Source organism: Amblyraja radiata, chromosome 6 (assembly GCF_010909765.2).
Source record: "Amblyraja radiata isolate CabotCenter1 chromosome 6, sAmbRad1.1.pri, whole genome shotgun sequence".
In the NCBI taxonomy this organism is placed as follows: Eukaryota; Metazoa; Chordata; class Chondrichthyes; order Rajiformes; family Rajidae; genus Amblyraja; species Amblyraja radiata.
Window position 1 is genome coordinate 30,678,542 of NC_045961.1, and position 23,526 is coordinate 30,702,067.

Sequence of the window (23,526 nt, forward strand, 5' to 3'; positions counted from 1 at the left end):
AAGAGGAGGAGGGACCAAAAGACCCGGAGACACAATGAAATGGAAAGATCCACGTTATCATAATTAACGATTATTAAAACTTCCCCTTTTTTTAATCTCCTTGGAAGGCTTATCTTTCCAGCGTCATCCAAGAGCAGAGGTTCTATACCCACCTAGCGAAGGTGCAATATCTGCGTACACCGTGGTCCTCAAGTTGGTGAAGATCTGTCACAGACTGCAGAAAAGCCCAAGAACACTGCATGTGGTCGTCAAGTTTACCATTGCCACCATTTTAGTTTGACCCCGGCTCATTCCAGGTAGGAATGTCTGGCGCTGTTAGTGTTTTCTAATTTGCAATTATCATAATATGAGGGAGATAACAAACACCATCTATTTAAGGACATGGGACTTCTCCTGTGGTAACAGGCTATTTAGGCAAACAAGCCTTGTTGATATGGCAGGACTCGTCATGGTCATGGATTGCACCCAAACCACATCAAGGGCTTCTCAAACAATGGTATCTACACGTCACTGGCTCTGTGAGAGAGCCTCATAAGGAGTGGCAGTCTATCCACTAGGTTATTGAACTATCCATTAGGTTGTACACAGGCTTGCTCCAATATGCTGTTAAAGCTGTACTAGACTGCGCACTGCCTTCTCCAGCAACAGTGAGAGCACTTTGCTAAAGAGTATTCTGCAATGGGTTTCATCATGGTGCTTGTCATGAATCAATGTTCTGCAATGGATCATGTCAATGATCTTCCTGTCATGGCTGAATAGATGGTCAGGTGCATGAAAACTGATTTAAGTTTGGAGTAATTGAGTGTGTCTGATGGTTTGGTGAGATGAATAAATTGTTGATAGGGGTTTTTGGTGAGAACTGGGGCTCAATTGTGTGAAGCAAGCGGTGCCATAATTCACTGATTTGGAGTATGCATAAGCATTAAACATTTTTGAAAAGTTCTTGATGCTTCACTTCTAACATTGACCTTCACTGCAAATTCCTTCCACGGTTTGTTGAAAAATGGCTTCCTGGACCTCTCCACTTTATCCACCTCAACTACCAAAGTTGCAGAAGTGCACCTGAAAACTAGGGAACACTCTACTCTATCCTAAATTAAACTTGTCAAATCCAGGTAATGGACATCTTGTCCTATTTAAAAGATGCGGGCATGGTTTCACTCAGTGCCAGCAAGCTCTCAGGTGCTAAGACAATAAACCAGCATCAAGCATCAAGGGTCAAATTCATCGCACTTTGTGATCCCTGCACATGTATTTTAGCACTAATCAATGTCCAAAATCATGTTCGTTTTAAAATTAGTTCGTTTTCGCTTCCAATTATAGCTTGCTCTCATAAAAATCAAGGATAATTCACAGATATCATTGAAACGTGCCCTTTACTGATGGTGGCATCACTAATTTAGATTAGATTATAGGAACAAGAGGAGGCTATTTAGCCCCTTGGGGTGGAATGATTGACTCTTGTTTGTACAAGTGTCAACAATATTGTTGTGCTGAACATAACTGAAACTCAGAAACAGCAAGCAATTATATACAACATGCATATCAATATATCCATTCTTTAAAATACCGTGAACATATTTTTAATTAATTCTGACCAACTAGATTCTGACATGGTGCTTGCTTCTCAACTTCTGTTAAAGGCAAATACAGTCTGCAGGTGACCTCATTAAATCAAAATGATGCCTGCAGAAGCAGTAATTCAACTTGGAATTATGCCCTTTGAAAACCTTGGTTAAAATAAATCTCTCTCGTGAGGCTGACTATAATTCAGGAATTAACTAGTCAGATTCAGTTCAGAGCCTAAGTTATATCTGACTGCTGCCTCTATAATACCATGCAATTTCTTATTAGAGATGTCTTGATAGAGAAATCTAAATAATGAGGCAGAAAATAGTTTGGCTACAAAGAGATTATTTCAGTACCACTGCTTTCCGTTCTATTTCTTAAATTAATGTACTTGGAAATACATTTTGACTCAAAGAAAAATGGCTTTAGGATTTAGAATAACTCAAATTTGTTTGATTTAGCGTAAAAATCATTGTGGATTAATGCTACAATTTCAAAATAATATTTTCAAAAATATTGTAAACTGAAGTCTAGGTCAGTTGTACCCACAGTAAAATCAATAGCACTTTTAACCCATTAAGCATTGGAAAATAGCACAAGGTCGACTAAATGTGAATCTCTGGTCAGAAAAATATACATGACATTGATCTCCTTTGCCAGGTAATTTGGTGGAGCTCTGTTCAAAGGACTCAGGGAAATAAGACATGAGACATGATCAGGGAAAGCAAGTATCTATTCATCTATAATATTCAAATTAGAACATTTACTTCTCTAACTTCAACTAACCTTTGCTTTCCCTCTCTCTCCATCCCCTCCCTTACCCAGTTCTCCGACCACTCTTACTGTCTCCGACTACATTTTATCTCTCTTTGCTTTATTGTTACCTTCTCCCAACTAACAATGATCTATTCTACATTTTCCTTGATCTGCATTCCCTTTGTCCTGTTTTCACACCTTACACTTCCTTGTCTATGTACCTCCCACTCCCCTGACATCAGTCTGAAGAAGGGTTTCGACCCGAAACGTCGCCCATTCCTTCTCTCCAGAGATGCTGCCTGTCCCACTGAGTTACTCCAGCATTTTGCGTCTATTTATTCAAATTATGTTGTTATGAATAATGCACATCAATACATTTCAACTAATTGCAATGGAACCAAATATCAGCCCACTGGGATAATCGATCTGATCCACTCATTTCTAACCACTAACCATCCTTCCCAGAGATTCATATCCAAACTGCTCCTGGAATGGAACTGCCTTAATGCTGGCATAATAGCTCACCTGCACATGTAGATGGTACTCTGTTGTATCCTTCTGAGTAAATATAACTGCAGATCTCAGAACTCCTTCCTGATCTAAAACAAATTCCTTCCCCTCATTGCCAGCAAGAATAGTAAAAGCGAATGGAGGCCCATTGTGTGAGGAGTCCTTGTCCGTCACTGAAAGTTTCACGATACTGGTTTCCACAGGTTTATTTTCCTATAAGCACACAAGAGGGTGAAAACATTTCAATGTTATTGCTAATACATCATTAGAGAAAACAACAACGTCAACTTTCATCTTCATGCATTAAGAAAATTGGAAAGTACAGAACCTCACATTAATTTAAGTAAGTTGCAGTTTTTTAGTCTTCTAGAAGAAAGAGTTAATTACAGTAAGTGTACAAATATTCATTCACCGGTTTGCAAAGGGAATGACACACTTCTTGGTCATCTACATATTGTAAATCAATAAAGTGGCAGGCAATGTTATAATCAACATGTTCTCTCACACAACTCAAAGCAGTAGTTTTTACATGTCTTTAATCTGATGTATAAATAGTATAATTCATTATTATTGCCACACGTGAAGCTACAAGGTACTGTGTAAAATTTTGTTTGCATGCGATCAAGTCAAAGAAAAGACTATGTATGAATACATGTAAGCAGTCCTGAGCTGCTTGGTTGCCTTATAATAGATATATGACATAATGCAGGGCATTGATAACATCAATAGCTACATAATTTCCCCAGGGTTAGGAAATCAAGAACTAGAGGGTATAGTTTAAGGTGAGAGGGGAAAGAGCTAATCGGAACCTGAGCGGCAGCTTTTTCACACAGAGGATTGTGTACACAGACCGAGCTGTCACAGAAAGTGGTGGAGGTGGGCACAATTATGACATTTAAAAGCATTTTATATGGTCACATGGATATGAAAGGTTTGGTCGATATGGGCCAGGCCAGACTGGGTTGGGTAACTTAGTCAGCAGATACGAATTAAGCCAAAGGCTCTGTTTCCATGCTGTATAGCTCTGTGACTCAATGTCAGTGCAGCAGCAGAAAAACGCAATCTATTCGAAGACCCATTGCTTGCACCTAGTTGGGAACTGATTTCCATTGAGTGTTAATTCACGTAGTGGTTTTTCCAAAGGTTGGGAGGTTTGTCTTGAAGTCAAGATTTCCATAATCCCTTGGTTTGAGAAATGGATGCTTTTGGAAATCAGTATATCAGTGAATGAAGAAGTCATGTAAAGGAAAACAACATGCTAAATGACTGGGGAAGGGAAGGGAAGGGAAGAGAATGGGAAGAACATTCTCACTATCAAAATCAATAGTTTCAGTCCTAGCCTCACATCACTAATATGATTAACAGCAAAAATTGTTTATAAAGGCTCTTCAACATGACAAAAATGTTCCAAGCTCTGGTGTGTAATAGGGTTAATAAAGACATTTTAATCTGTGCCATGTAGAGAAATACTAGCGATGGTTTGGACAGGAATAGATGTTAAAAAAGAATTCAAGCTGAAGAATGGCAGAGGGAAGGAAATACACATCCTAGACTTGGAAAACTGAAGGCATAACAGTCTACGCTGCATCAATACAATTCATGTATGAGCAATAGATCAAATTTTGACACAAGGTTGTATATTTTAAATCAAATGCTTTCTAACTGGAAGTGTTAGTTTCAGGGTGGGTTTGGATGCAGTTGACAGTGAAGCTCAAAGTTATGGGGGGAATGTTAGCAACATGGAGAAACCGTATGTGGAGGACACAAAGGCATGGGTGAGATGGGTTAAAAATACAGAAGAATCATCATTGAAACATGGTCCGAGGAGACAAATACCTATATGATTCACGAAGGTCGTGCTAAAGATGGTGGTATAGAATAAAAGGTAATATCTTCTGCAATATCTTAAGCAAGATTTGAAATGGTTAGCAGTCAAATCAAATTCCAATTAAAACACAAAGTACTTGTGCTATAACTCCAGGATAAGCGCTCAACTTAGAAAATCAAACCCAAAACCAAAGTATTATCCAACTAAATTCACCAACTTACAATAAATGACTAATGCAAGAAAAAAAACACCAACTACCTACATATTAATTCTCTTTAAAAAAAACTAATCCTGTAAATGCAAGTATATCATTGGGGTTATCAAGTGGGCACCTCCCTCCATTAGTGTTTCATTGAGTGAGGTACACCCCCCTCCCCCCCCCTCCCTCCTATCAGGGCCTATATGGATGATAATGTGCTGTCACTGTGTGGAGATGCACTGGAAGAAAGCAAAGTTATTAAAATATGGTCTGGATTTCTTACATCAAAAATCACAAAACCTCTAAATATTGGTGGGGAACGTCACTTCCATTCTTTCTATGTGCAAGTAGCAGAGAAACAATTCGATTCTGCTGGCTCGGCCCATTACACTCACTCGTTTCTGAGCCTGCCAAGCCGTCCAAAACAGAAAGTCACCACTAAACATACATTGCTGAAGTACTTAATCAAATAGCATCCCTGACAGCTAAAACTTTCACCAAGTTGTTTTAGTGATGTCTCAGCTGAAACAGTCATGGGCCTGTCCGATTTTTATGGTGACTGTCGGCACTCGTCATAGGTCATTGCAGATCACCGAAAATTTTCAACATGTTGAAAATCCAGCGGCGACCAGAAATATGCTATGACTCTTTGGGCGACTGAGGAGACTACTAACGACCATACAAGCGACACCCTGGCGACATGTCGCGGAGTGAAGCCTGTATGGTCGTGAGTTGTCGCCCAAGGAGTTGTAACTTGTTCTGGTCGCCGCTGGATTTTTCGGCGACCTGCAACGACCTATGACGGGTGGCGGCAATCGCCGAAAAAGTCGCATAAGTGGGACAGGCCCATTAGTGTCACAATGAGACAGAAACCAGACACCATCTCCAGTGACACTGCTGAGAATTAGTATGAGCAAGTACTGGTTTATTGGCCAGCTGAACAGTTACCAAAATAAAGTGGAGTCTTACTTCACCTCAGAGGAATTAACTTATCTTTCAAAACCTTGTTTGGTAAAGCAGCACTGCTGAACACTTTTTACACGTATCAAAGCCTTTTGCAAGGAAGGCAACATTTCCAGTGTTCTTGGATGTGGAAAAATACCGTGACAAAATTTTACACAATGTACTGCCACAGAGAATATTAATGTTTTTTATAGGATAGATTCTTCAAAGACCATTTTCTTTTAGAGTAAGCTCAGAAACTTTTACCATGTCATATTCAATGCCAGGAATTCCCATAGGGATATGTCTGCAATATTATTCCATGAGTTAATGACTCTCCAGCCTACTTTTACTTGATTTGTGATATTCCAATATTGAGCAAAACAATTTGAGTTTGCTCACATTGTGCTGGTTTATTTACACTGGAGTTGAATGGAGAAATATCTTCTATATATTACTAAAAGTCTGATCTTGACCACTTCCTGTTGTTCTGTATATTGATTTTAGAAAAAACGCTGCCACTTACGGCTGTGATTTTTGGCCATCTTACTCAGAGTCCCCCTCCGCTGCGCAGGACAAGAGGGTTTTTCCCACCGATGAAAGATAAAAGAGTTATTAGTGTTTAAAAAATGTTGAAATTCTCTCTCCTGAAGGCCACGCCCCTTCCGGAGGGACTATAAAACCTGGAAGTGTTGAGTGCCTCAGTCAGTCTATGCAAGATGGGGGAGCGAGAGGGTCACATCTCTCAGTCTGAGCTGTGAATAACACTGAACACATGTCTACTAAACTGTGACTGGTTGTACTGACCTGTCAATGCCCTTAATGTGGTTTAAAAATATAGCTTGGAAATGCTAAAGCTGTGTTGCCGTTGGTTTGGAAATGCTAAAGCTGTGTTGCCTAATTAAAGTTACCTTGCCTAATTAAACTTGCCTTGCCTTCTATATAATTATAAGTCTAATCTTGACCACTTCCTGTTTGCGCTTTATATTGATTTTAGAAAAAACGCTACCACGTGTGGCTGTGATTTTTGGCCATCCTACTCTGAGTCCCCCTCCGCTTATCAGTTGCCGAGGACTTTTTCCATCGATGAAAAATAAAAGAATTATTAATGTTTAAAAAATGTTGAGATTCTCTCTCCTGTCAATCACGCCATGAAGGCCACGCCCATTCTGGTGGGAGGGGGGGGGAGGGACTATAAAATCCAGAAGTGTGGCCGTTGCTCAGTCTCTGCAAGATGGAGGAGGGAGAGGTCACGACTCGCTGTCTTTAGTGGCCTTGCTTGAAATGGTATGAAACTGCACTTGAATTTGTTGCCCTTGCACCCTGCTTGAAGTGGTAAGAAACCGCACTTGAATTTGGTGGCCTTGCACCCTGCTTGAAATGGAATTTCAGGGAATAGCCGTGAGTCCACCAGCCGTGAGTGAGTGAGCTGCCAGCACAACAGGCTTGAGTGACTGAGCCGCCAGCCCAAGAATCCATTTGGCACACAATGTCCATACTAGCCCTCTGGAAACCAGTCCCTTCAGCACACAACACCCACACTAGCGCTGCAGAAAGCCCCCCCCCCCCCTGGAGATACTCAGCGGGTGAGGCAGCAACTATGGAGCGAAGGAATAGGTGACATTTCAGTTCGATGCTGGAAGAGGTCTAAAGAAGGGTCTCGACCCGAAACATCACCTATTCCTTCGCTCCATAGATTCTGCCTCACCCGCTAAGTTTCTCCAGAATTTTTGTCTACCAAGGATGCTTGGTTGATCGGGAAGAATGTTCTTGGCACTCACATAAGCAATAACCTCAAATGGAAAATCAATTCAAATCACATCTACAAAAAAGCCAACCAAAGACTCTTCTTCCTCCGCCAGCTCAAGAAGTTTAAAGGAAACACCTCCTAATCCGATTCTACACAGCCATAATCCAAAGCATGCTCACTTCATCAATTACAGTCTGGTTCAGCAGTTTAGACACTCACTCCCGTAATAAATTACAGCGCATAGTTAACAAAGCATCCAAAATCATCAGCACTCCCCTTCCATCAATAGAATCACTCCATCACAAACGGTCCGTGTCAAGGGTGAAGAAAATCATCTCTGATCCCTCCCACCCAGCTCACCACATCTTCCACCTGCTGCCATCAGGAAGGCGCTACAGCTCACTGCCCGCCAAGACATCTCGATTTAAAAACAGTTCTTACCCACACGCAATCCGAATTCTGAACACACTATGATAACAGCACATATCCTCCCCATGCATGTACTGTATATTGTATGATATGAAAAGCAAATTCTGCTAAAACTTCTAAAAATCTAAGTGTGCTGATTTCCAAGAAAAGTAGGAGAAAGATGGGATGATTGACCGCGACAGGTGACTGGGAAGCAGAAAATGGAGGCACCTGTGGATGCCTTGCCAGAGAAATAAGGCAGATGGACAACATCAGTCTGTGTGGGCTGATATGTGAGCTGAGGAAGGAAAGCAACAGCCAAGCTGGGAACTTTCCTCCTGTTTTTGCCTCATCCTGCAATATAATGAACTAGCCCTCTTCACCCGAGTCTATAATGGTTTCAGTATAGGGCCTGTCCCACTTAGGCAATTTTTCAACAGACTGCCGGCGACTGTCAGAGTGGAACACACACACACACAAACACATTGCAGGCGGGGGACAGGGCAAGTGTGGGGAGCGCTGTCTGAAATTCACATGGTGCAAAGCCAAGGTGATACAGACACACACCGCGATGAACAGGAAGGTTGGCACTGTAATAAAGACGGCTAAAGCACAGTGTACGGTAAGTCCTTTAAAAGAGGGAGAGAGGGGGGAGTAGGAGGGAGAAGGAGTGGAGACAATTTTTAAAAAGCCAGACAACTTTTAAGAAGCCAGATACACGGCTGTGAAACTCGGCGGACATTTAACATTACCGGTCGGTTATCCTTGGTTCTGAAAACAGCTGCTTACGTTTATTTCCCCCAATGAGCCAATGAAATTCACCTGCCAGCACCGGCTACAACCTGCAAGAACCTACGAGAACCTTTGATCTCCTGACAACCCACTAGGACCTCCTTGTGACCCACCTACGGCATGAGAATTCTTGCTACTCTCCATGGCGGCTTCATTCTAATAGCCGCTAATTGTTCGACCATAATGAGGCTGCGACTAGTTCCCAGAATGCTGGAACTCCTCAAGACCATGAAGGTGCCTCCCCGGCGAACATGTGGCGACTGCATAGTCTCCTGCTGTCTCCTAAAAAGTCGCCTAAGTGAGACAGGCCCATATGACTCCCAGTGCCACAACATGGGCAGATTAGGAGGCAGAATTAAATCTAGCAAGATGTCGCTGGTATGATGGCCCTCCCTTTCTCTGCCCCCCTCTATCTGCCCTCTCTCTCTCTGCCCTCCATCTCTCTGCCCTTCATCTCTCTGCCCTCTATCTCTCTGCCCTCCCTCTCTCTGCCCTCTCTCTCTCTCTCGCTCTCTCTCTGCCCTCTATCTCTCTGCCCTCTCTCTGCCCTCTCTCTCTCTCTCTCTGCCCTCCATCTCTCTGCCCTCCATCTCTCTGCCCTCCCTCTCTCTGCCCTCTCTCTCTCTCTCTCTCTCTCTCTCTGCCCTCCTCTCTCTGCCCTCCCTCTCTCTGCCCTCCCTCTCTCTGCCCTCTCTCTCTCTCTCTCTCTCTCTGCCCCCCTTACTCTCTTTCTCTGCCCTCTCTCTCTCTCTGCCCCCCTCCCTCTCTAGCCACGCCTGCAAGTTGGGGGTATGCGTGAGTGGATAGGGCGGGGCTGGGGTAAAAGGAACGAATGAATAATATTAATATAATATCACGGGGGGTGGTTAGTGTGTGTGTGACGCCGCAGGCCACCAAACACACACACACACACGCACGCTTTCCAGGCACTCACCATTCTGTGTAAAGAACTTGCCTTTGCACATCTCCTTTAAACTTTCCCCTCTCACTTTAAAGCTCTAATCTGACATTTCCAGCCTGGGAAAAAGATTCTGTGTTCACCCTGTTTATGCCCCTCACTGCTCCTCCTCTGGCATACCACCTAGCCTCGTCTCCTGCTCCCGATCTGGCCAGCCAACATTCCCACCAACACCTCCCATTTGGCAGCATCAAATACAATATATAAAGTCAAGAAATCCAAAAATCAGGAGTTTGACAATAGACAATAGCAGATGATTGATCTAGTCTAGTTCAGAAGGTAACTAGAGTTGGTAAAATCACTACATGCTAAAAATCTGGAACAAGAACAGAAGTGGTTGTAAACTGACCAGATTGAGGTTTTCATGTTAGGTGTGGAGGCAGAAAGAACGAGGAAAAATGAAACATATATTGCTGAAGGGGCAGTTCATCTTTTGTACTGTTAATTTCCTATATAGGCTTTCAGTCGTAACAATCCCATCAATGAACTGGACATTCCAGAAGCATGATTTGGAAGCAACAGAAATTTAGCAAAATGTCTCAAGGCATGGAACATTTACTAGCTCAGATTATTTCCTAAAACAAAGCATTATTACTGCTTTATTCTGAAGCAGCAATAATGTAGGAAACTTAAATTACTTTAGACTTTAGAGATACAGCGTAGAAACAGGCCCTTCAGCCCACCGAGTCCACGCTGGCCAGAGATCACCCTGTACAGTAGCATTGTCCTACACACTAGGGACAATTTACAAAAGCCAATTAACCTACAAACTTAAACGTCTTTGAAGTGTGAGAGGAAACCAGAGCACCCGGAGGAAACCCACGCAGTCACAGGGAGAATGTGCAAACTCCGTACAGACAGCACCCGTAGTTAAGATCAATCCCAAGACTCTGGCGCAGTAAGTCAGCAACTCTACTACTGTGCCACCGTGCTGCCCTAAGAGTTGAAATTGATTCAACATTTCTCAAGGGAAGTGAAAATGGCACTATATATGCATTCTACAAATTATAATGTGGATTTTAAATCAATTTAGTTGTACAAAGATGTGTCAGAAATAAACTTGAATGAGTCATTTTGGGGATTTACCTGGATGACAGCTGAATAATTTGCTGGGATAAAATCAGGAGGATTATCGTTAATGTCTGAGACGTCAATATTCACGGTAACAGTGGATGACATGGATGGTGTTCCGCTGTCTTCAGCTTGCACAATTAATGAATATCCAGACACCTGTTGAAATAATTACACAGGCATTAAAGAATTATTCATCGTCTTTTCAACTATTCAAAAATATTCTCCTGAAAGAAGTTGCATTGTAAAATTTCATGTAAAATTCTCATGTGTGCTATGTTGAACACAAATACAATCTCACAAAATACTGTACTAATCATATACTGCAATAAGTGGTTTAATTAGCACAGGTAATCACTAAAACATAATGCTAATTCTACAGTTCCCTCATCTGAAGACACAGGTCCATGTTAATGGAAAGACAAGATACAGAAACACTGGCCTGAAATCCCATCATGTAGCACCATAACTCTATTTATCACGCGGTGGAATATTATCAAAAATGAAATTGCTAAATTCAATCTGGTATTTTGTACCAGTGGCTCACTCTGAAAATCTGTTGCAGATCCTCTGTACATATGATACATACTTGCATGGAGGCCACTGTATATGTACAATGACATGAAACTGTATGCAACATGTGGGTCTTACACACTGAAGCATTAGATGCGCGACAAGGTTGACATTATGTGTTCCACTGCCATTGAATGTGAGGAGTTTGTTGTCTTTGGGAAGGAACTCCTTAAAGTGGTTTTCTTACTGTTCACTCACACACCACCCCTCTCAACGGTGATGTTTTCAAAACTCCAAATTCCTCCCAACCTGAATCCCGATGAATTCTTCGTGAAGCCCCATCTCCAACTCTGTCTCTGACTGCCTCACCCCCATCCCTGTAGGAGTCCAAAGAGAACTTCTCCTTGCAAGTCCTATCTTTTGGCAACTGATCAGCTCGTTCTGGAGCCTAACCTCTGATTACTTCCTTATGAGACACCCATCATTAAGCCTTGACCAGTATGAGCCTAACCTCCAAACCCTTTCCCATCATCAACCAATCTCAGGTAATGGAGGAAAGGAAACAATGAACCCGACTTCCATTTTAAGAGTTCTAACTTCTTCTTGCTTCTCACTTAAAGGCATCACTTCTGTTATTCCCTGCACAAATGTGGCACAGAAGTGTCGATGAGAACAGAAGGGACCAAGTACCACTGAAATTCCTGGAGTATTACATGGGTCACTATTGGCTGTTATGAAAGGCAGAGGTGAACTCAAGAGGTGCAACCACAATAGAAGTAAAGTACCATTACAGAGGAAGTGTGCTTTGTAGATTCTTGCATCCTTCAATTCTGACCCTTTATCTAGCATTAAACTGGACTTTATCTTGCACTAAGCATCATTCCCTTTATAATCTATCTGTTCACTGTGATGGCTCAATTGTAATCATGTATTGTCTTTCCACTGGCTGGTTAGCATTGAACAAAAGCTTTTCACTGTAGCTCAGTACATGTAACAATAAACTAAACTCAAACTCAATCTTATGTCATGTTTATTGGTTCATCAAAAGTTTGGTCTTAATCTATGACACAATTTTGTTGGCATTTTCTTGTTCTGTCCCAGTGTATGATTCACTTTTTGATGCTCCAGATGAACCAGGTTTTACACTGGCATGGTGAGACACTCTTCCTTGCCATGACTGGCACTGGCAGCCTGCTGCACACACTCAATAGGCCCAACCCAAGAAAATATATCAGGCCTGAGCTGGATATAGAGCAAAGACTAAATGCACTACCTCTCTAAAATACCATTACAAAGCAATGTTTTCCTCTTCCCAACACCCCTACTGTTGATTACATAACTGACTCAAGCCAATTCAAACCACACACATATATGTTTCTCTTGCCCTACTAACACCAGTAGAACTAAACGCAACGTGCTGGCGTAACTCAGCGGGTCAGGCAGCATCTGTGGAGAGAAGGCTTTGGCGATGTTTCGGCCGATAAGGTCAAAAGTGACAGGAGTAGAATTAGGCCATTCAGCCCATCAAATCTACTCCACCATTCAATCATGGCTGATCTATCTTTCCCTCCTAACCCCATTCTCCTGCCTTCCCCCCATAACTGACACCTCGGGACCCTTCATCGGTCTGAAGGTTATGTGGTGAATTGGTCCAGCAACTCTTCAGTTTGAAACATCACCTATCCATTCCCTCCACAGATGCTGCCTGCCCTGCTGAATTCCTTCAGCACTTTGTGTTTTGCTCAAGGTTCCAGCATCTGCAGCTCATTGTAAAACCAATAGGAACTCTCTCCTTGGTCAGATAAAAATAATATTAGCCAATTGGCCTGATGTAGCTACACACCTCCCAGTTGTACGTTGAAACAGTGGTGTGCTGCTGACCACAACCTCTCTATCCCAAATGTGCCTCATTGATCACTACTGATAAGCACTCGCAAAATCAGAACCTGCAGCTTGTGATGGCTAATAAGGAAAGTTGCTGAACCGACTCACCACGTAACCTTTAAAGATGCTGCATGCATTTCCAGGCTCGAAAATGACTTGAAGTTTATTGATCATAAGAAAAAAAAGTTTCAACAAAATCTTATTGGAAGTAAAACAATTATTATAGTTTTGAAGTTTGTTGCAATAAAATGGTCTACATAAATCAAAGGTAGTTGTTTGAAATATAAAAAATGGAGATAAAAGATCAGATTATATATTTAACTAAATATAATTGCATTTGACATTTGTATTTTGTATTCCACTATGTAACCCATTTTGCTGCCTCTTCATTAAATAAGTGATTTATATAATCTTGAAATATATTTTCATGCATTTTTGTTTGCACAGCAATTTCATTTCTCCATTACTCAAATCCACTTAAATTATTTACATCAATATATTTTTGGAGGAGATCTTAGAATGCCCAATGGTTTATTTATGATTTTCCCATTAGGAAAGCCACATAGAACTATAATGCATCAAGAAAGCAACATTTTGTAGCAAACATTTGATAACTGATTGTAATTTCCCTGTAAGTTATCCAGTAGACAACTGCAGAATGTTGTTTGAACCCCAGCTAGGTTCATGTAATGGAACACAAACTTAGCGTCAAATCTGAAATCAATCAGTGACTCCACCAAGTCTCACTTTTTAACTGAGTGGAACATTAAGTCGAAATGTTATTAAGTGCAGAATTCTGAATTTCCACTTCCCTCTCTTGTTCTAACTTCCTTCCTTCAAAGTGCAGCACCCAATCACTCAGAAACTACCCTGATAATGTCATCAAACCCATTGAGGAATGCACTGCTTCCCTGGTCCAGCAAACTGACCAGTATCTCCGAGAGGCCAGACTTCAGCTCTCAGACCTCCCTTTGGATCACAAGCCCACCATCGAAAATCAAGCCCTGGTCTCCCAGACATTCATTATCTAATTTCTTAAGTGATGTTCCCTCCAAAGTATTTCCAGGTGAAGGAGCAATTCACTTGAACATTCAATCTCGGGTCCTTCTTTTGTTTTTTTGCACAATAGTCTCCTCTAGAATGGAGAAGCCAAATGCAGATTGACTAATCACTTTGTTGAGCATCTTAATTACCCATATGGGTGAATCTAAGCTACCTGATGCCTGCCTCTTTTAACTTTTTATCCCCATCCCATTCTGACCTCTCAGTCTATTTCCTCCTGTACTATCACAATCTTGAAGACCAGCACGTCATCTTTCATCTGGGCACTTTGCAGCCTTCCGGACTCAATACCGAATTCTAAATATTCTGGGAACTTGACAACCTTTTTTTCCCTCTGTAAGTGGAGGATATACCCAACTTGACCTGCCAGGCCTATCACCATGCCCTGCATATTGCAAATAAAAGTTATTTTAGCCTATGTTCTCACCCTCGAATTACTCCTATTCACCATTGGGCAGATGATCTTGCTTATAGCTCATCTCCATGCTCAACCCTAGTTTTATCCTGTCAGAGATATCCCCCAATTCCACTCTCCATTCAGCTTAGTGTTGTTTTTCTCTTTCCCAATTCAGAACGTTAGCTGTTTCCCTTCCCACAGATGCAACCTGATCTGCTGCACATTTCCACCATTTTCTGTTTTTACTTCTGACACATTACAGGAGAACAATTCAGACTGTTCAAAAAAAAGTCCTTGTTCAATCTTTTCTTACTTTTTCTCGATCAAGTCGACCTTTGATTTCGATTAAACCTGTGATTGGATTGATGCTGAAGTAATTGCCCAGATTGCCATTCACAATGGAGAAACGAATCTGTGCATTAGCTTGACTGTCGCAGTCCTCTGCCAACACCTGTGAAATCAAATTCACTGTTAATATTGAATAATGCAATCGATAAGCAGATCTTATTTTGTGTTAGACTTTGGAAAGAACCAATAGAAGAGTCAGCTCTGCGATCAAAATATCAGGGCCCTGTGAACAAATATTTCCTGTTAATGTGTTTATATTTAGCAATAACAATTTCCATTTATTTAACATCTCTAAAGGGGCTGTCTCACTTGGGCGACCTAATTGGCGAGTTTAGAAGAGTTTGAAAAAATGACATGTTGAAGACCTCCTTCGACTATGTTGAAGATCAGCTACGACTAGCTACGACTAACTTCGGGAAAATTGGACACCGATTAGTGGAGAGTGAAAACGACCTCCTTCGATCTTCTTCTACCTCCCTTCGACTATGAGGAAGACTATCTATGACTACCTACGACTACCCTCGATTACCTACGACTAACATGCCTACCTACTACGACTAAACCTACGAGTAAAAAAAGTATCGATTTTTTCCATGGCGACCTTTTTTTACTCGCGGGCATTTTTAACATATTGAAAAAAACGCTGCGATCTAGCTGAGGCCTTGAGTATGCGGAGACCACTCTCGAGCATGAAAGAGAGCTACGAAGATCTCCTACGGCCTCGTGTCGACCATGCTGCGAATATGAGTCGAGGGCAAACTCGCCAGAACTCGCGGTTTAGGTCGCCCAAGTGGGACAGGCCCTTTACTGAGCAGAACATCTCAAGGGTAAAACCCGGGCTAAAAGAGAACATGAAACTGATGTCAAGATTGACTTTTGAGATAAGATCAAAGACATTTTAACTGGAACATTTTGAGGAGGGTTTGGAAGATGAGGAAAGATGTCGTCTATGCATCTGGTGGTGCATAAAAAGGATGGGAGGGGTAACACAAATGACCCCTCCACTATGCAAGTTAAGCATCTGGATAGGAAACTCAAGAACCTGGATTTGCACACTTGGTCTGAAGGATACAATGTTGCACAGAGGAAAAGTTAATATATAGTTGAACTTTTCCCATATAGTCAATTACATATTAACTCAGCCAAAGAGGTGCAGGAAAATTAAATGGCTAGTTTAAATTAATCCTTAATGCAGGGCAATGATGTGAGAATCAAAGGAGGTTGATGGACGTGCATAAATGCAAATATATTACAGGCGTACAGGGAAATACGGAGAGGAAGAGAAACTGGTACCTGGAAGCTGGTGCGGGGCCAATGAGCTGAATGGTGTCTTTCTCTGCTCTTTTGATCTAAATATGAAATATACTGTACAGCGCAATGTGATGGTTTATTTTTTTGTTTGCAAAGAATTTTTGTGCTGACCCAACTAATTGCAAAGAAGACCTAAGGGTGGATATAACTAGAAATGTCTGCTATTACAACAACACAAATCCAGGGGGAGTGATATTAGCATTTAATATTAGCATTTTAAAGATTGGTACCTAACATGGTGTAAATGCAACTGACACCACTGTCAGGGTGCTCAAACATGGCACATTAAAGGATGTAGTGGCTTAGGTATTGGAAGGGAGCAGTCTGATCTGCCAATAGGTGGGGAAATGTTCTTTGTTTCTGTTCCATTGATAGTTGGTTTAAAAGGAGATGGAAATTCATCCATCTTTCACAAATTGTGTTTTCTTTGTACTTGGTGGCACATGCTGCCGAAATGATAGGGCATTTGGCAAGACCTCAGAGAGCTTTAGAATGCCCCTGAACTGAAGTTTGACCGTTACACCATCACAACATCTCAACCCACACCAATCTGCATTAAAACATAATCCTCAGACTATGCAGAGCGAAGGAAATGGTAAGAGAGAGATTCCGTTACATCTGACCCTCCCGCCCACCTCCCACCTTACACGAAAGCTAATTTTACAATGGTTTCAATCTTGTTTCTACTATTTGTTTATTGCTACAGTGCCTGATGGTAGCATTCTATGTTTCAATGCGTTGTACCTCCATATTTGCAACATTATAATTAGCAATTTTCCTTTTTGTAGCTTGTATGATCTTCGAGGATGTGTTATTCCTGTGAGGTTGAATTTTACTGTGTAAAAAAAAAAACATACATACCAAAGCAATGGAATCTCCGATGGGTGCATCTTCACTGATAACCGAATTGTATATATCCCTGCTGAATTCTGGTGGGTTATCATTGACATCTATTACATTGACATTGACTGTAGTGACTGTGCTCAGTGAAGGGGAGCCTCCATCTCTGGCTTCAACCGTGAGATAGTAATCCTTACACGTTTCATAGTCAAGAAGCTCAATTACAGAAATAGTTCCTGCATTTAAAGAAGAATTAAAAAATAAACAAGCCTGAATCATACGAAAGAAAATATTCATTCCAAACAGATAATTTCATGTTGTTACCACAATGGCAACTGTGGTATTTATTACCATATAACCATATAACAATTACAGCACGGAAACAGGCCATCTCGGCCCTACAAGTCCGCGCCGAACAATTTTTTTCCCTTAGTCCCACCTGCCTGCACTCATACCATAACCCTCCATTCCCTTCTGATCCATATGCCTATCCAATTTATTCTTAAATGATACCAACGAACCTGCCGCCACCACTTCCACTGGAAGCTCATTCCACATCGCTACCACTCTCTGAGTAAAGAAGTTCCCCCTCATGTTACCCCTAAACTTCTGTCCCTTAATTCTGAAGTCATGTCCTCTTGTTTGAATCTTCCCTATTCTCAAAGGGAAAAGCTTGATCACATCAACTCTGTCTATCCCTCTCATCATTTTAAAGACCTCTATCAAGTCCCCCCTTAACCTTCTGCGCTCCAGAGAATAAAGACCTAACTTATTCAACCTATCTCTGTAACTTAGTTGTTGAAACCCAGGCAACATTCTAGTAAATCTCCTCTGTACTCTCTCTACTTTGTTGACATCCTTCCTATAATTGGGCGACCAAAATTGCACACCATACTCCAGATTGGTCTCACCAATGCCTTGTACAATTTTAACATTACATCCCAGCTTCTATACTCAATGCTCTGATTTATAAAGGCTAGCATACCAAAAGCTTTCTTTACCACCCTATCTATATGAGATTCCACCTTCAAGGAACTATGCACGGTTATTCCCAGATCCCTCTGTTCAACTGTATTCTTCAATTCCCTACCATTTATCATGTACGTCCTATTTTGATTTGTCCTGCCAAGGTGTAACACCTCACATTTATCAGCATTAAACTCCATCTGCCATCTTTCAGCCCATTTTTCCAAATGGCCTAAATCACTCTGTAGACTTTGGAAATCCTCTTCATTATCCACAACACCCCCTATCTTGGTATCATCTGCATACTTACTAATCCAATTTACCACCCCTTCATCCAGATCATTGATGTACATGACAAACAACAAAGGACCCAACACAGATCCCTGAGGCACCCCACTAGTCACCTGCCTCCAACCCGACAAACAGCCATCCACCATTACCCTCTGGCTTCTCCCATTCAGCCACTGCTGAATCCATCTTGCTATTCCTGCATTTATACCCAACAGTTTAACCTTCTTAACCAACCTTCCATGAGGAACCTTGTCAAAGGCCTTACTAAAGTCCATATAGACAACATCCACTGCTTTACCCTCGTCAATTTCCCTAGTAACCTCTTCAAAAAATTCAAGAAGATTAGTCAAACATGACCTTCCAGGAACAAATCCATGTTGACTGTTCCTAATCGGACCCTGTTTATCCAGATGCTTATATATATTATCTCTAAGTATCTTTTCCATTAATTTGCCCACCACTGAAGTCAAACTAACAGGTCTATAATTGCTAGGTTTACTCTTAGAACCCTTTTTAAACAATGGAACAACATGCGCAGTACGCCAATCCTCGGGGACTATTCCCGTTTCTAATGACATTTGAAATATTTCTGTCATAGCCCCGGCTATTTCTACACTAACTTCCCTCAATGTCCTAGGGAATATCCTGTCAGGACCTGGAGACTTATCCACTTTTATATTTTTCAAAAGTGTCAGTACTTCTTTTACTTTGAAACTCATAGTATCCATAACTACTCTACTCGTTTCCCTTACCTCACATAATTCAATATCCTTCTCCTTGGTGAATACCGAAGAAAAGAAATTGTTCAATATCTCCCCCATCTCTTTTGGCTCTGCAGATAGCTGCCCACTCTGTTTCTCCAATGGACCAATTTTATCCCTCGTTATCCTTTTGCTATTAATATAGCTGTAGAAACCCTTTGGATTTACTTTCACCTTACCAAAGCAACCTCATATCTTCTTTTAGCTTTTCTAATTTCTTTCTTAAGATTCTTTTTACATTCCTTATACTCCACAAGCACCTCATTTACTTCATGCTGCCTATAATTATTGTAGATCTCCCTCTTTTTCCGAACAAGATGTCCAATTTCCCTTGAAAACCAGGGCTCTTTCCAATTTTTACTGTTTCCTTTCAACCGAACAGGAACATAAAGATTCTGTACTCTTAAAATTTCCCCTTTAAATGTCCACCATTTCTCTTCTACATCTGTCATTTATTACTGGGACAATATGGGTTGAATTCATTTGAATGCCACAGTATTAAAAAGAATAATACAGCAATATGCTTTTGCTCATTTTCCACAGCTTAAGATCATTTATGGACCTAATAGTTGTCCAATTCTGCCATGGACCCACATTCAACTAGAAACTCATGAACAGATGTAAAAGAGAATATCAGTGTCTTCATTTAATTCCGTGGTTCATGCTATTTTGCTTCCATGCAATGGCAAATGCTTGAAAGCTAATCAGGATAATTTAACTACAAGTTTACAGAAAATATGCGCAAAGAGAACATGATGGATACAACTAATCTTGGTTCTAAAAACCTCAATACGTATTTCCAATTAAAAGTTCTAAGCATTTTATTGAGAACATGATGTTAATTTTAAGAAAAGGTAATTGATCTTGCATGCTTCTTAATTATTTGCTGAATTTGCATTCATTCATATGAAATTGTGCCCCAACTTCTTAGCTACAGTGTAAAATGCCATTTTAAATGTAATACATACTTGTGGAGTTTTACTAATTATGTAAATGCAAGTCAATTATTTTCATGGTAACAATTAGAATATTCTAATGAACAGAAAAGTTCACAAAATATATATTTGTCTTGTGCAAAATGCCTTGGCTTTTCAAATATTTGGCAAGTAAATTTCACTCAAATATGGAATATATTTAATAGTTTAATGAAATTCCTGGCCACTAAATCAAAAGCATGTGATGGACTAGTGTAACATTAAACTGATACTTAATTCAGTGAAGAGGTGATTTTTATTTTACCTTTCCGAGGATCAATTCTGAATTTCCCATGTTCATTACCAGATCTAATATTGTAATTAATTTCTGCATTTGCACCAATGTCTTTGCTCGCTGCATAGACAGTCAGTATTTCAGTACCCAGGGCTACATCTTCAGGCACTGTGGTAAGATAGTCTCGTCTCCCAAAGACTGGCGGGTTATCGTTGATGTCCAGCACAATGATGGTGACTGTGGCAAAAGTTGAGAGTTTCCATGTTGTTCCCTGGTCAGTGGCTCTGACTGTGAGGTTGTACAATGCCTGTTGCTCTCTATCCAGTGCCTTTTCCAGGCTGATGATTCCAGAATATTTATCAATCGAAAAAAATCCATCAGCAGAGTCAACAAGAGTGTATTCCACATTTCTGTTTGGGCCTGTTTCCAAAACCAAAGATTATTTTAATCTGTTACTGAATTTCAATATGAATATTTTCAATTAGCAGAACTAAAATATACTGTCAGCAAATAAATACCCATGGTTTAGATTTTCACACCATATTTAAAGTATTGTGCTCATAAAATAGATGATATACAATTATGTTTTCATATTTATTACTATATGAAATAGTTATTTTGAAACTTGAGTAGCACATATCATTTCTGAGTTGTGGAAATTCTGAATTATTTATCCCCTTGCATGCTTCTCATTCAGCACTTGAGGTTCCCACAGCTGAAATTATAACACCAAATAATAACATCTAAGGGGAAGCTCCATAGAATAAACTCATTAATATTGACAGGAAATTACAGAACGGAAAATAAAACAGCCAACTTCAAACATTATTACAGAAACTCAATGGCTTTGGTTCAAAATTGTATGTGCAAGGAATTCATATTGAAATAGCTCATGCAGGACGAAGAGTCATTCTTAACTGAAGTCTAATGCAGCTTGTCATTCTACATTATATCATGCTATCTGTTACTTTTAGCGAAGGCTACTGCATGAATGGATATGGATATCTGATAGAAAGTATTTTTCTCTGTATATAATATTCAGCTGATCTCTTCTTTCTAATAATGAGTTTACGAAAATGGGTAAATAATTTAAATGGTCAGCTTTCTGCTTGCTGAAGGTCAATAACTGAGAGAAATATAAAATACAGCATAAAATGAATAGTATGGAGATATTATACTTCACACTACATTGTGCAGTTGACATAGCAATTTCTTCCAGATAGGGAACAGTACATTCTACATGCTACAACATGCAGATATATATTGCCATGGATTTGGATTAGTCTTAAATAAAGACCAGAAACTATGAAGAAGAATAACAATGTACAGTGATCACGTGTAGAAGACAAGCACTGTAAAACAAATGTAAAATTAACCTTGTTAACTTATATTTTGAGAGTTCAGCAGCTGGTGACATCTTTCTGCTCTATGTAGGTATGTTGCAAAGCCTACCTGAAGCATCGCTGAAAATCTGTCGCTGCGGGTGTGCGCGATTTTGGCGCCGTTTAGAGGGGGCGGGTTTAAAACGCGATTTTCTCTAGGCTGTTCAAATCGAAGATGTTCAGCCTAGTTAATTATTAACGAAAAATCGCTGAAAGACCCCGTCGCAAAAGCTATTATTAGTTTTAAAGGCCTCGTATAATAGTTATAGTAGTTTAAAAATCAATCTCTAAACCCGCGACCACCAGCAACCGCAGGGTCTCATAAAGCAAATAATAGAAGGTAAGCTGTATATTTTTACATTAAAAAGGGCTTCTTAAGATCCCTTTATACAAAGTTTAATATTGCGAGTAGCTCATTTTGGGCCCATTATATCCCGCAGTATTTTTCTCGGCATTTGGGGCACAAATCTACCGCAATGTGAACGTTCTAAACCAGCGCGTTCACATGATCCCACTAGAAAGCTGATTTAAATGGACTTTTATTTACAGCAATTGAACACTAAATTCCTTCCATTTGGTCTATAAATTAATGTAAATGAGATATTAAAATCATGTTTTATTGTGAATTATTTGTGAATATTATTTGGACATTTAGGCTATTTAAAAATGTTAATCATTTATTAAGAAATGGATAGATGTTTAGATCTAGTAATTGAAGTCTGAAATTAGCTACAATTAGGTAACTAACTAATTATATGCTTTAATTTCAGGTCATCCAAGTAAGATTATTTTATATTTGTTTCAGAATGCTTCAATCTATGATAACTGAAAATTTCATTCAGTTCTCTTAATTTTTAAGAAAGTTATGGGCTTTTGACTGTTCACGATCACAGCTTTTTTGTTATGTCCATAGAAAATCAATAGGGAACAAGATGCTCATTTCCCAGTATGAAAATGGCCATAACTTTTTAAATACTTGAGATATGAAAGTGAATTAGGTGTCAAATTAAACTTATTTTTATGCTTTATCTGATGGGATAAATTGCAGACTTGATTTTTAAAATCTCAAAATTTTGTAACATTGCTACTCTATGTACAGAGTCGTAAAATTGGTAGTTCCTATTTTTGCATATATTTGAAAAGTGCTCTGTTATTTTACTCTGGAACAATTATCATTTTCCATTCTGCATAAAAATACAAATTGTGTAAAATATCAGTTACTTTTGCTGGGTGTACATTTATAATTTCTCTAAAACCCTCTTTTTTAGTTTAGTTTAGAGATATGACGTGGAAACAAGCCCTTCGGCCCACCGAGTCCGCGCCGACCAGTGATCCCCACACATTAACATTATCCTACACACACTAGAACTGATTTACAATTTTACAAAGCCAATCAACCAACAAATCTGTACGTCTTTGGAGTGTGGTAGGACTGGAGCACCCAGGGAAATTAAACACAGGTCTCGGGGAGAATGTACAAACTCCGTACAGACAGCAGCCAGAGTCAGGATCGAACCAGGGTCTCTGGCACTCTAAGGCAGCAACTCTACCTCTGTGCCACCATGTGGTCTGTAACCTTACTTTAAGGAAATTAAAACCTTGAAATGATTGCTTCCTGCACCATCATATCTACAGCACTGCCAAAAGCTTCATCAATTATTTTGACATCTCTTTTTCATGCCCACCCATCAGTCAGAAGAAGGGTCTCGACCCGAAACATTGCCTATTCCTTTTCTCCATAGATGCTGCCTTACCCGCTGAGTTTCTCCGGCATTTTTT

General features: G+C 40.3%; 1 protein-coding gene across 9 annotated transcripts in view; it reads right to left on the reverse strand.

Moving 5' to 3' along the window:
• fat3 (FAT atypical cadherin 3) overlaps window positions 1-23,526 on the reverse strand; it is a 657,225-nt gene that overhangs the window by 56,971 nt on the left and 576,728 nt on the right. For all 9 annotated transcript variants that reach the window (XM_033022431.1, XM_033022433.1, XM_033022434.1 and 6 more), the window contains 5 exons: window positions 20,396-20,785; window positions 17,160-17,374; window positions 14,953-15,090; window positions 10,799-10,942; window positions 2,851-3,048 (listed from right to left, as the gene is read on the reverse strand). In XM_033022431.1, the coding sequence (XP_032878322.1) occupies window positions 2,851-3,048; window positions 10,799-10,942; window positions 14,953-15,090; window positions 17,160-17,374; window positions 20,396-20,785 (1,085 nt within the window). The remainder of the gene's footprint in view (window positions 1-2,850; window positions 3,049-10,798; window positions 10,943-14,952; window positions 15,091-17,159; window positions 17,375-20,395; window positions 20,786-23,526) is intronic.